The sequence below is a fragment of the Etheostoma spectabile genome, chromosome 23 (assembly GCF_008692095.1).
Source record: "Etheostoma spectabile isolate EspeVRDwgs_2016 chromosome 23, UIUC_Espe_1.0, whole genome shotgun sequence".
In the NCBI taxonomy this organism is placed as follows: Eukaryota; Metazoa; Chordata; class Actinopteri; order Perciformes; family Percidae; genus Etheostoma; species Etheostoma spectabile.
Genome location: NC_045755.1, coordinates 15,662,637 through 15,676,265, shown reverse-complemented (window position 1 = coordinate 15,676,265; position 13,629 = coordinate 15,662,637). Strand labels below are relative to the sequence as shown.

Sequence of the window (13,629 nt, the reverse complement as noted above, 5' to 3'; positions counted from 1 at the left end):
GTGTGTGTGTGTGTGTGTGTGTGTGTGTGTGTGTGTGTGTGTGTGTGTATGCACAACTGAACTAACTGCCAAACAGGAAAATCTAAACTGTTTGAGTTTGTGGAAAGAGCCTGGCTTAAAAAGTTAGAGGGAGAATTTAAAATCATACTTGAGTGCAGTAGGCTCACTAACTTTCTCCCATTAATGATTAACCAGATCAAAGTCTACATTTTATAATACATGGATTTAAGATTCAGCCGAGGCATGTACTGTTGGTTAGGGAAGGAAATTATATATAAGAGAATTGGGCTTTTGCACTCTTTCAGTTTGAACTGCAAGTGAATGAATATATATATGAGAGAGCGAGAGCCAGAGAGCGAGAGCGAGAGCAGTGAGAGAGAGAGAGAGAGAGAGAGAAGGCAAACAAGTGAGACAGCTTGTTCAGTGGGAAGGAAGTAAGCGTGTCTGAATGTATGTGTGCATAGCTGGAGGGGTTGCATCATGTCACCTCTCCAGGGAATAGGAGGAGGACCAAGAGAGTTGAGGGTTTCAGACATACAAGTAGTCATGATCAGACTCGAACATGAACAGGTACAGCCTTGCGTCATGCACATGAAAAGATGATGAGTGAGAGAAAGAAATGAAAAGATTTTTTTGGCAATTTAAGTTCAAATTTAGGTGTGCAGCCAGATGTGCACTATTTATAGCTCTAACATGTCTAAGAGTATTTTAAAAGAAACAGATGTTATTAAGAACACAAACACCTGCTGGAAGAAGGTGTAGAAACAGAGCAGAAGAGCGTGGAGAATGAAGAGATTAACATCAGGAGAGAAAAAGAGCAGCACTGAACAGCCAGAGGCAACGCCTTTACTCCTAAAGAGCTCCCACTTGCTGCCATGGCAACACTACGTATTCTGTTGGCGGCGTGTGCGCGCACGCTGGGCTCTGTGTTTCACTGTGGACACACACACTGCATTATCCAACAGCTGGTCACGCTGCTGCAGTCTTCAGGGGGATGTGGAAGGGACGTGACGCTGTTTCGCTGGTGAGTAACCAGCTCCACTATCCCCGACTCGGCTGGCCACTCACAATACACCAAAAAGCTGTGTGTGTGTGTAAGTGTGTGTTGAGCTACGTTCCTTCCCTCTGGTCAGGACAGGACCTGCGCAGCAGCAGGTGGAAGCCCCTTTCAAGCTTGTTATCTGCTTTTGAATAAAGCTGCAGCAGGCGATCGGACGCAGAGCTTGGATGGACAAAGAGTGAGTGAGAGAGTCGAGGCAAGGGGCTTACTCCTACCCCCGATGGCAACAGAGCTCTGTGGAGTGGAGGAGGGGGGCAAGGGTACGCTGTGGGATTGTTTAAGACGCCATGTCTATGTGAGGGCCACCTGTCACTCAGGCCAGTGACCATGGCAACAGGCCCTGCGCAGTGCAGAAGGGAGGGAGGGGAGTGAGGGACAGATACCATGGCAACACAAGCTGTCACGGCAACAGCTCTGATGAAGGCCGAGGGGAAGGCTCGCTCTCTTTTAAAGAGACAGGAGCCCCCTCCATAAGTTGATGACGTGTGTTATTCTTTAGTCATACAAGAACCTCTTGCTTCATTTATTTGACCAGAAAAAGCCACGGCAATGTCCTTGACAAGACTGGGAAACAGAGAGGAGGGGCAATAGGAGGCTTGTTGCCATGGCTCCATGCCCCCTTTCTGTATTACTGACTCAATGCAGAGTATACACATCAAGCTACAGCAATACAAAAGGTTCAAGGAAAATTATGTTGTGTACGATTCACACAACTAGTGTTATAAACACAGTCGGCACACATACATCTCCATCCTAGGCTCACTGCCAGTTTCACATGGGCAGATGTAGTTAATGGCTGACCACCAAGTACATCCATGTGATGCTGGAGTGCAAGTATAATCAATCCCGTTAACAGTAACTTTGTAAACGTGGAGATGTGGAAAGTGGAAATTGAATCAAGGCATAGAGTTAAGAAAAAGAATATAGAGCTGCTTTAGTCAGAACAGTGGTAGCAAAACGGAGAATCAACTTCTGTCAGAGATGAAGATCGAAGATGGTATGTTAGAATGAATGAATGAGTGGAGAAAGTGAGGGGGCATAGAAGGTGTGAACAGTGAAGGCTTGGTGGGTTTGTTAGTGTTACTCACTCTGAGCCCGCAGCCATGTCCAGATATGAGGTGTCTGCTGTGTCCACCCCTACTGGGATGACTATGCTCATGACGTTCTCTGCTGATCAGTTCTTGTCCTACTGAGTCCAGAGAATGGGAGTCCAAAACACTGAGGCATGCCAGCCACAGCAGTCATTGCAGACATCTAAGTGCATCCACAAGGCCTGAACATATAGTAGGAGAGGAAAAAAAGAGACAAAAGAGAAAGGGAACAAAGAAAATCAGTTAGTAATGGGTAGAAGCATCTTTACAAATATACATTAATAATCAGTTCAACAATGTGTGACTTATTTCATAACAAGAACAAAAGCACTTGCAAAGCTGCAGTACCTAGCAAACCTGAAATTACAAATCAAATTGAAAACCGGGTATTTCCAGCACATGTTAATGCATGACCCATACATTCAGACCAAGAAAAGTGTTTGACAGGGAAGTGTATGATAGGAATTTCCCCTCTGACAACGCTACCAAGCGGAGGTATTGACTGATGAAAAGCGAGTGGATACGATTTTGTAAGGTTAAAGCCTGTGCTGCTGCTGTGAACTGCGCTAAAGCGACCTCTACACAAGATCTGCCAGGAATGCAGAAGGCTGCACTGTAAGAAAGCTCCCACAAAGGGGAGCAAGAGAACACAGAGCAGCCAGCCGCCATGAAAGGAGGGAGGAATAATACAACACACAGAGGCCATTTTTCCCCCTTCGACTAAAAGAGGACTGCTCTGTTCTAAACAACACACCACACACACACACACACACACACACACACCACACACACACACACACAAACACACACACACACACCACACACACACACACACACACAACACACACACACACACACACACACACACACACACACACACACACACACACACACACACACACACACACACACACACACCCAACACAATTCCTGTATGAGCTTAAAGGTGAGGAGGGTAAACAACCTGTGAAGTGAGGACCACCCTTTCTGCTATACTTACAGACAATTAATGCTATATTTAAACACTAGATGTCTCCCTGACTCAGTTTATCACCTCAGATTATTTTTAAAACAAAGAATAAGACCCGTCATTCTATCACTGAAGTGAGGACCATTTCTAGGGGGCGCTATTGGGTTCGTTCTGGCTAGACTATTTAAACTATCTTCTTTGTATTATTAGTTAGTTTTTATTTTCTACCATTTTAAGTTTAGAACAGATACATAATGTAAAATATAGATAATTGAGTCTTTGAAGAGTTGCAGTTGTGAGTTATATACAGACAGAATATATACATATGTAGATGTGACCATGATCAGACTACTGCACAAAGGCACGGATGCATTTCTGAAATAAGTAAAGCAAGAAACATTACATGTGAACTCCAGTTATCAGAACATTTATTTCAGTTTTGTTCAAACCTCAACTTTGAGAATGCTGCCTTTTTTCTCATTTATGATAATAAACGTGTCACAACAACTTTCATGGCGACAATAACCCTGAAGAAACATTAGCTTGTTTTAGGTTATTAATATGAATGTAAATATGGAGCAAAATGTGAGAGCACGCAGATTAATGTGAGACATTGTAGAAAAAAAATCTCTACTCATTTTTTTTTTCCCACTTCATTCACTTATCCAACAACCACAACTCAGTGATTCAAACTCTGGAATCTGTCCTGCAGCTTCTCATATTATATTATTATTATGGTATTTATATATATAATATATTATATTATATTATATTATATATGTAATTTTTATAGTATATTTATATGTATATTATATTTATTTATTTATATTATAGTATATTATAGTATATTATATTTATATTATATATGTACTCTGCAGTGTGTGCTCTCTCATCACACACGGCGAGTCTGCATCGGACTTTTGCAACACTTCTTGATCCATTTGCTACAAAAAATAATTTGCACGTGGACTTAGTCTGTGGAGCTCTGTCCAACAGGACGGGGGGACAGCAGGGTCTCTATCGCTGGGTGAGGGACAACTCTGTCCAACAGGACGGGGGGACAGCAGGGTTTCTATCGCTGGATGAGGGACAACTCTGTCCAACAGGACGGGGGGACAGCAGGGTTTCTATCGCTGGATGAGGGACAACTCTGTCCAACAGGACGGGGGGACAACAGGGTTTCTATCGCCAGATGAGGGACAACTCTGTCCAACAGGACGGGGGGGACAGCAGGGTTTCTATCGCCAGATGAGGGACATATCTGTCCAACAGGACGGGGGGACAGCAGGGTTTCTATCGCCAGACGAGGGACAACTCTGTCCAACAGGACGGGGGGACAGCAGGGTTCTATCGCCAGATGAGGGACAACTCTGTCAGACAGGATGGGGGGGACAGCAGGGTTCTATTGCTTGATGAGGGACAACTCTGTCCAACAGGAAGGGGGACAGCAGGGTTTCTATTGCCTGATGAGGGACAACTCTGTCAGACAGGATGGGGTGGGACAGCAGGGTTTCTATCCCCAGATGAGGGACAACTCTGTCCAACAGGACGGGGGGAAAGCAGGGTTTCTATTGCCAGATGAGGGACTACTCTGTCCAACATGACGGGGGGACAGCAGGGTTTCTATTGCCAGATGAGGGACAACTCTGTCCAACAGGATGGGGGGACAGCAGGGTTTCTGTTGCCAGATGAGGGACTACTCTGTCCAACAGGACGGGGGGACAACAGGGTTTCTATCGCCAGAGGAGGGACAACTCTGTCAGACAGGACGGAGGGAAAGCAGGGTTTCTATCGCCAGATGAGGGACAACTCTGTCCAACAGGACGGGGGGACAACAGGGTTTCTATCGCCAGATGAGGGACAACTCTGTCCAACAGGACGGGGGGGACAGCAGGGTTTCTATCGCCAGATGAGGGACATCTGTCCAACAGGACGGGGGGACAGCAGGGTTTCTATCGCCAGACGAGGGACAACTCTGTCCAACAGGACGGGGGGACAGCAGGGTTCTATCGCCAGATGAGGGACAACTCTGTCAGACAGGATGGGGTGGGACAGCAGGATTTCTATTGCCAGATGAGGGACTACTCTGTCCAACATGACGGGGGGACAGCAGGGTTTCTATTGCCAGATGAGGGACAACTCTGTCCAACAGGATGGGGGGACAGCAGGGTTTCTGTTGCCAGATGAGGGACTACTCTGTCCAACATGACGGGGGGACAGCAGGGTTCTATTGCCAGATGAGGGACAACTCTGTCCGGGTTATTTATGTAGCATACAAGCTAGCGTTAGCTGACTAGCAGCCAGTCCGCTTCTAAACTCCGTAAATACCTTTTAATTATCTCAACACTTATAACAGTCCCGGGGGGGGGCACCAGGTCCTGCAGCCCCAGGCGGACCGCCGTCAGTGGGGGGGCCAGCGTGGAAACACCACTAGAAAGATCCCCTGCCAACCTCGACGTGATCTAATACCCACTGACGACTGTCCATCTGCGGCTGCAGGACCTGGAAACCCCCCCCTCAGTGTCCCAGTGTGACTGTTAAAGTGTTGAAATAATTAAAATGTATTCACAGTATTTAGAAGTGGACTGGCTGCTAGTTAGCTAACGCTAGCCTTCATGCTACACAAATAAGCCGGACTGAGTTGTCTCTCATCAGGCGATAGAAACCCGGCTGTCCCCCCCGTCCTGTTGGCTCAGAGCTCCACAGACTACAGACTAAGTCCACAGGTACAAATTTTTGCACCAAATGTATCGCAAGAAGAGTTGCAGAACTCGAGAGCGCAGACTCGCCACTGTGTGATGGAGAGAGCACACTGCATACAATATAATATAATAAAATATGATATATTATGAGAAGCTGCAGTTACAGATTCCAGAGGTTGAATCACTGAGTTGTGTTATACTGGAAAAGTGACTGAAGTGGGGGGAAAAAAGTGAGTACAGAAGTTCTCAAATCTTATTCTACAAGCATTTACATCACATCTGCGCGCTCACCATATTTCCCTTCGTAGTTTCTCTTTTCTGATATTTTATAAAACAAAAATTTGTGCAATTAATAGATTTTTAAAACAAAGGCGTTATTGCTATGGTTTTGAGAACTGCCCCGGACAACTAGAACACAACATTATATTGCACAACACAGATCTTCAAAGATGAAGCTGCAGTGTAGCACCCCTCCGGTTAACTTAACATTTGTGTTGACACAACTTCTTACATCATTCAGGACCTGACCAAGGCTTCCTCTCTTTTATGGCATGCAGTGTTCTTTACCTGGAAGGCGGCGCTTGCTATAACTTTTTATGTGTTTGTTTACGCACTCCTCTTGCTTCCCTCCGGCTTTCACCTTTACTCCTCTGCTTCCCTCCACGGTCTTTCACCTCACCTTTACTGTGGGCGGCACTACAGATGACAGAAAAGACGATGGAGATAGTGTGACCTTAAATACATACATCTCAGGGGAGATTCAGTAAAGCATCTATTACTGGTTGACGTTAATTCTAAGAAATATTTGGACATACATACAATTTTGTTCTTCAGTACATTCAATTTTAACAAAAAATGGTAGTAAATTAAAATGCTATTTCAGGTTTATTTAGAGTAGGCTTACAAGTGGTAAACCGGGGAGACACAATCTAGTTAATGACTGGAAAACCATTTGTATGATTATGACAAACCCCTTGACTCTATGACTCTACAGCAAGTTCAGAATGCTCTCCTGAATCAAAGCGTACGCATTGTTTTTGTTAATGATCAAGATAAGACTTCATGAACATAACCTGTAGCCTGCTGTTGTCTATGGGTGGAAGACTGCAAATATTAAATGCGATGATTTCGTTAGACCCGATGTTTATCGGTCCAATTACTTTTGGACCTCAAACCTTTGGGCCTTGTGTGTTAAAGGGCTATGGCTAACACAGATCTTTATATAGATGCAAACCTATTTAAATAAAAGCTGAGACTTAGCACTTTATTTGTGTCAAAGAACACAAAAAGTCCAACTGTCCAAATACTTAGGGTCTGGACTGTTTATGCCTTATTTAGCCCAGTTTTAAAGAACTTACCCATTGCTTCCACGTTCTTGGTCTTGTTACGTCTTTTCTTCTTCTGTGAGGGCCTCTTCATCAACCTTGTTCCTGGACTCAGATCTAGAACTGTAGCAGACAATCATTAGCACCCGTTAGTTAGTGAAATCTCAGGTATAATTAATAATCAGGTTCCATTTGTAAATAAATGCTGACAGTAAAACATAACTACTACAATCTGATAGCTGGCTACTAGCACTTATATTTCAAAAGGTCAAAACTGTAAGCAGCAGTGTGTGCTAGGATATTTCAACATTATATTACTATCATATGATACTATCATAATTGCCAAAAGGTGGGAGTTCTGGTGAATTTCATAATAAATACCATTTAACTCACCATCTACATCTGAACTCCCATCTTCACTGAGGGGCTCAAGTCTCCTTTGGGGGGACAAGAGGTCAGAACGTCCATCTGAAAAACAACAGCAAACAAAAAGTGACACCTTATCCTATGCAGTGTATGAAAGGACAACCTAGTGAATGCATTTTAAAGAACTTACCCATTTCTTCCACCGTCTTTTCACGTCTTTTCTTCTTCTCTGAGGGCCTCTTCACCAACCTTGTTCCTGGACTCAGATCTAGAACTGTAGCAGACAATCATTAGCACCAGTTACTTAGTGAAATCTCAGTTAAAATGAATATTCAGAATTCATGTGTAATAATTTAATGCTGACAATTTAACTGCCAAAAGGAAGGACACTAAATATTTACTGTAATATTTATCTTGTGTAACAAACTATAAAGAAACAAAAGGATGAAATGGTGACAAATTATATAATTCATGCACTTGAGATTTAAGTTCTACTCTACTAAGTTTGAGAAAACGCTGGCAGGGTCCTTTGTAAAAAGCAGTTTTTTTGTGAATTTAATAATAAATATCATTTAACTCACCATCTCCATCTGAACTCCCATCTCCATTGAGGGGCTCTAGTCTCTTTTTGGGGGACAAGAGGTCAGAACCTCCATCTGAAAAACAACAGCAGGCAAAAACATGACAACTCATCCTATGCAGTGTATGAAAGGTCAACCTAGTGAAAGCAACTGTATCTGCAAATATGATTAATATTGATACATGAAAGTTTACACTAGTGGATATGCACTGGTGTCACTTTAAAGTCACACTAGCCTCTTACAACCACTGAGTAGCCTGACAAACCCATTACTGCTACAATAATTGTGGCGCCTGTTAAACTATTTCATATATTTTCTGATTTCTGTTTTAAAAAGCAATAAAATAACTCTAGAACATATGTCTAGAACACTGTTTTGTGCCTGTGTGCAGTTTGCCCCGGAGGGCACACAGCACAATTCCTGCTTTCAAAATATCAAGTGACATAAAGGGAATTAATGTCCCCAACCCATTGCGTGGCTCGCAGACAGTCACAGAGAGCGTTTAATGGTAGCTTTAGAAGTATAAACCTTTTTAGCCCAGTTTTTAAGAACTTACCCATGCTTCACGTTCTTGGTCTTTTTACGTCTTTTTCTTCTGTGAGGGCCTCTCACCAACCTTTTCCTGGACTCAGATCTAGAACTGTAGAAGACAAACATTAGCAACCATTAGTGAAACCTAGGTATAATGAAAATCCGGTTCCATTTGTAAACACATTTCTGACCGGCGCTACTAGCACTTTATTTCAAAAGGTCAAACTGTAAGCCGCAGTGTGTACTAGGATATTACACATTATATACTATCATATGATAATATCATAATTGTCAAAAGGCAGGAGTTCTGGTGAATTCATAATAAATACCATTTAACTCACCATCTACATCGAACTCCCATCTACTGAGGGACTCAAGTCTCCTTTTGGGGGACAAGAGGTCAGAACCTCCATCTGAAAAACAAGCAAACAAAACGTGACACCTATCTCTATGCAGTAAATGAAAGGACAACTTGTGAAGCATTAAAATTTACTGCAAGGCGATAAAATTATTGAGACATGAGAGTTACACACAGTGAGTATGCATGGTGTCACTGTTCAAGGACAGTGTTTATACACACGTATAAGCATATAACGAGCATGCCTATTATATCAGTTGTTGACCCTGTCAGAGGTCTTAATTCAATCCTGTGTATTAGCACTGAGGTAATATTTAGAGATAAAGTACTGAACTGCGGTACATTATAGGTGTTCCTAACATTCTGACCACCTCATGCATGTAATATGGATATGATAAATTGAGTTGAACTACCAAATGATGAAACATTAGAAGAACATTTGAAGGTGGAGCTGGCTTTAGAATTTGGTGCTTTTGGGCCTTTTTTGCCACACAACCTCTGACTTGAATCTAAATCCAACTGTGGACACTGTAGCTCTGGCTCTAGCACACTGGCCGCAGGTCAGAAGAAAACAAGTGAATAGTTTGCCTCATGTTTAGACGCATGTAGCAAGATCTGTATCGGTCTCCTTTCTACAGACATTTGCACGCTTGATTACTCTAGGACCTTCCCTCTCAGCACTTAGCCACTTACAGTGGCCATTCCCAATCCTTCTCACACTCATTGGCCTCCCTCTATGTTTAACATCTAAAAAGAAAAGGGGAATATTACTGGTTGCATTGTGGACTGGATTTAAAATTTAGTTGCACACTGAAACTTTTGGTAGCAGTCTGGAGCCCTGGGATACTGGTGTGGACTAGGGCAGCAAACACCAATTGTTTTCTATCGATAACCGTTCTTAGTGAAGATGACAATATGAGACTGTTAAGTATTTATAGACCAGATTGTCCAGAGGGCATTTTCCTGGAAAATACTACAGTTGCTTGAATGATAGCAATCTAAAGTATTAAATGTTTTTTGCAAGACAAGAAAACACGCAAGACGAAACAAGATATGTCACAGTGCATACATACCAGAGACAGGAGGATCAATTGTGTCTTTCCCGTGAAGGGGGAGGCCCCTTGTTCCAGTGTACAGAAGCTTTCTTATGTAATCCCGGTTCATCTTGGGCATAATTCAGACCCAGAGGATCACTTCCTGACTCCTCAAAGTCACAGTCCAACTGTAAGTAAAAAGATAATCATGAGAAAGACCTCCCATTCACTTTCAGTCTAACTTTACAGACATGCAACTATAGTTTTCTTAAAGATTGACTGTTCACTGACATCAGTTTGATATTTAACAAAAGTAAGAACTATTTGTTGGAAATAGCAGACGTCTAGCATACGTGTTTTGGATTTATGGCAAATGTTAAAAGTTTGTGTTTTAAAATGTTTGTCAAGTCAGACGTAAGAAAACATGCAATACATGTGTGTGCAACTAACTTCCTTTACCCACAGTCAGAACACCATCAAAACTAAAACAATGGGTTTTCGATCTGCATGAAACAGATAAAAAGCCTGCTATTTTTACTCAGTACAATTCATCCAGCACAGCTAAGTACTGCATCCTTCACTTGGCAGTTTGTGATCCAGTGTTGGTTATGTGGATATTACAGTCATCATGATGTGGATAGAGTGGTGATAGTGGCTATGCTGAGGGTTTTTTTCCAGAAAATAGTATACTAGCTTAACTAATAACAGGGCTAGGAATCTTAAAGCGCCATATTCTGCTCATTTTCAGGTTTCAATTGTATTTTGAGGTTGTACAGAATAGGCTTCCATGGTTCATTTTCAAAAAACACAATATTTTGGTTTGTGGTACGCACAACCCCTGTCCGATTCCCCTTCTCGACCCATCCACGGGTTTTTCACCCCATGTTTGCTGCCCTTCAGCCCCGTACATCTGGTTTTAGCTTCCTCAGCCGTGACACATTCTGAGCTTCTTCTCTGTATCTACTTACTTACTGTTCGTGGGAATACTTTGTCCGTCCCTGACACGCATATAACACGGTTACCCCACCGCATATCAGCCTAGTTGATCTTCTAGCTCGGCCACACTTAGGGTCACCCAATTCCTTCCTATCTTTTTGTTGTGGTTTTTGGTGTTTTGTGTAGCAGTGGTTGTGTTCACTTATGAGAATTTTCGAAGCTGGTAGTGCATTGTTATGGTTTTTTGGTATGTTCATTTTGTGTTATACAGTTGCTACTATGTTTACGTTATGAGTTTTTTTCTGTGGTTGTGTTTTCCTCGGTCTCTCCCCCCTATTTGTCCTTTGTATGTTACCTGCTTTCGACTTGACAGCCCTCGTTGCCATTTCTTCAGCCCCTTTACCCCCGGCTTTCTTCCCCTTTTTCTTCGCACTGATACCACCGCCCACCCTTTTTACCTTCGCGAGTACATGTTAATGACATCGAGGGACCATCCACGAAACCGGTATCTTCCATCAGAACACCATGGATAGTTATTCTTTCTCCAGTTTTGCTTACGGTTTGTGTCACGAACTTCACTCTCACCGTAAGACACACACTTACCCCATGGAACAACCCAACCCATCCCTCCCCTATATCTCGCAATTATTTCCATCAGTCTTACTTATTGTTTTTTTTCTATAACCTATGGCGCCTAATTTACCCCGTATCCTTTACCAATACTTATCTCCCCTACAATTATGATAACAAACTAATTCTCCAGTGCATCTTTGTGCACTATCGTAAAATATGTAAAAACAAAGCCCACCATCATGGCTTGCCTTGCTCTAGATAGGCGTCGGACATTAGTTCCCATCCCTCCACCCTGAGACCAGAGATTTCAGAGAGACAGCCGCAGCTTGGCAGCCTAAAAGTGCTGATGACATATACTAGCAAGCCATCAAAATAATTTTCTCTGTGCAATTAGTGCACTACTTTGGAATGTTTTTGGTTCATAACATAAAACAACATTCCCTTCCTTCCGAACCCTTTCAGGATCATTCCCTATTAGCAGCCCACCACCCCGCTTCATTTTTCATACCCCAACCCCAATGACAAACAAGGGCCTACAGAGCGTTGGGCCTATTAAGAGGTCAGGTATTATCTTTACTAAGAAAGACATGTTTATTCTGCGATTCACTTGTGTGTTGTCCACCTATTAGGGGGACAAGCTACCTCCGTTGCCACTTTATAGTAATTGATCGGCACATGTCAATAAACCGGTTAGTACACTGTGTGCGCGGGCTTCCTTGACTGCCGCTCCTTGCCTACTCTTATACATTGCTGTGAACGCCTGTCAGAATCACACCTAACGTAGCCTCATCCTCTGCACCCCCCCAGACCCTACTACCTTAATGAGCCGCTGCGCAACTACGAGTTACCTAATATCAGAGGGAATTTAGGCACAGTACATCCGTTAACAGACTTTTCAACACACTGGCGTCCCGTTAGGTACCCATTTGTATACTGTCCTCCAAAATTATTTCCTCTGTCTCCTTCTGTCTGCTTACATCACCACAGAATACGGTTGGTTGGTGTCGGTTGCATGATACTGAGAATGTGCTAATTAGCTATATTAACGGATCCAGGAGGGGTCGCTAATGGACCTGAATCTAATTGATGCTTAGGTCTGATTACTTACAACATTCGTCATTGTGATATTTTGTGATTTCCTGCCATTCTGAATTTACCTTTAATTCTCTGTAAGTGTAACTATACCTGCATGTCATCTCATTTATGCTTCTCTCTGCTGTAGACTCAGTCCAGCCTCACCACAGTAAGTTTCAGTAGTACGGCTGTACATGTGGAGTTGCATTTTTATTGACGCGGTTGGAGTATATTCTTTGTATACTTAAGTACACCCATACCATGTGTTTCTTCTCACCCATCTAATTTTCTGGACCTAAACCAAAAGAAGATGTGATTACACTTATAAACGGCATTGACGAGATCCCCACCGCTCCTTTAGATAAAAATACAAAAACTGTTGACTGTAAGTATAGCTGCAGTGTCTCGCTTGGTTATGTGTCGATAAACTCCATTTAAAAGTCTACACTTTTTTCCCCACAAATTTGTCGTGATAGACCAAACAACCAAATTAACAGGTTAAGGATCATAGATGTTATAAGAACATAAAACATTCTCTTCAATAAACCCTTCAAGTAGTTCTACAAACTAAGTTTTAAAAAACAATCAGACTAGATATAAAAATGCTTGAAACAGTTTTTCCAAATGGAGTTATACATGTGTCCAATTTATTCGACAAATATATATAAACTGATATCTTTAAATGTGTCACTGCAATGTTGTTAAAGCTGATAACATCTCTAAACACCAAATATTACGTTACATAGTTATCAAAAACATTTTTATAGTGCATGAATTAAGTTAGCTAGTTAGAAGTACCGTAGAACGGGCAAATCCGTATGCATCAAAAGTCTAAACCTGCCAAAATAATTTAGCTCAAACCACATTAAGTGACATGGGGAGGCTCAAAATTAGAAATTGATACGATCTTACATTTGCACAGAAAGTTAAAAGTCATATTTCCTTAGCTGAGTCGCTCAGTCATGCAACAAGCTAGCAGGCGCCCGGGGGGGGTTGTGGGGGGTAGCAGGCCGCTAGCAGGCGCTAGC

General features: G+C 42.6%; 1 protein-coding gene across 13 annotated transcripts in view; it reads right to left on the bottom strand.

Moving 5' to 3' along the window:
- The window catches only part of kmt2e (lysine (K)-specific methyltransferase 2E), a 45,729-nt gene that overhangs the window by 16,245 nt on the left and 15,855 nt on the right, over window positions 1–13,629 (bottom strand). For all 13 annotated transcript variants that reach the window (XM_032505462.1, XM_032505464.1, XM_032505468.1 and 10 more), the window contains exon 2: window positions 2,149–2,333. In XM_032505462.1, coding sequence (XP_032361353.1) covers window positions 2,149–2,219 — 71 coding nt within the window. In that variant the 5' untranslated portion in view covers window positions 2,220–2,333. The remainder of the gene's footprint in view (window positions 1–2,148; window positions 2,334–13,629) is intronic.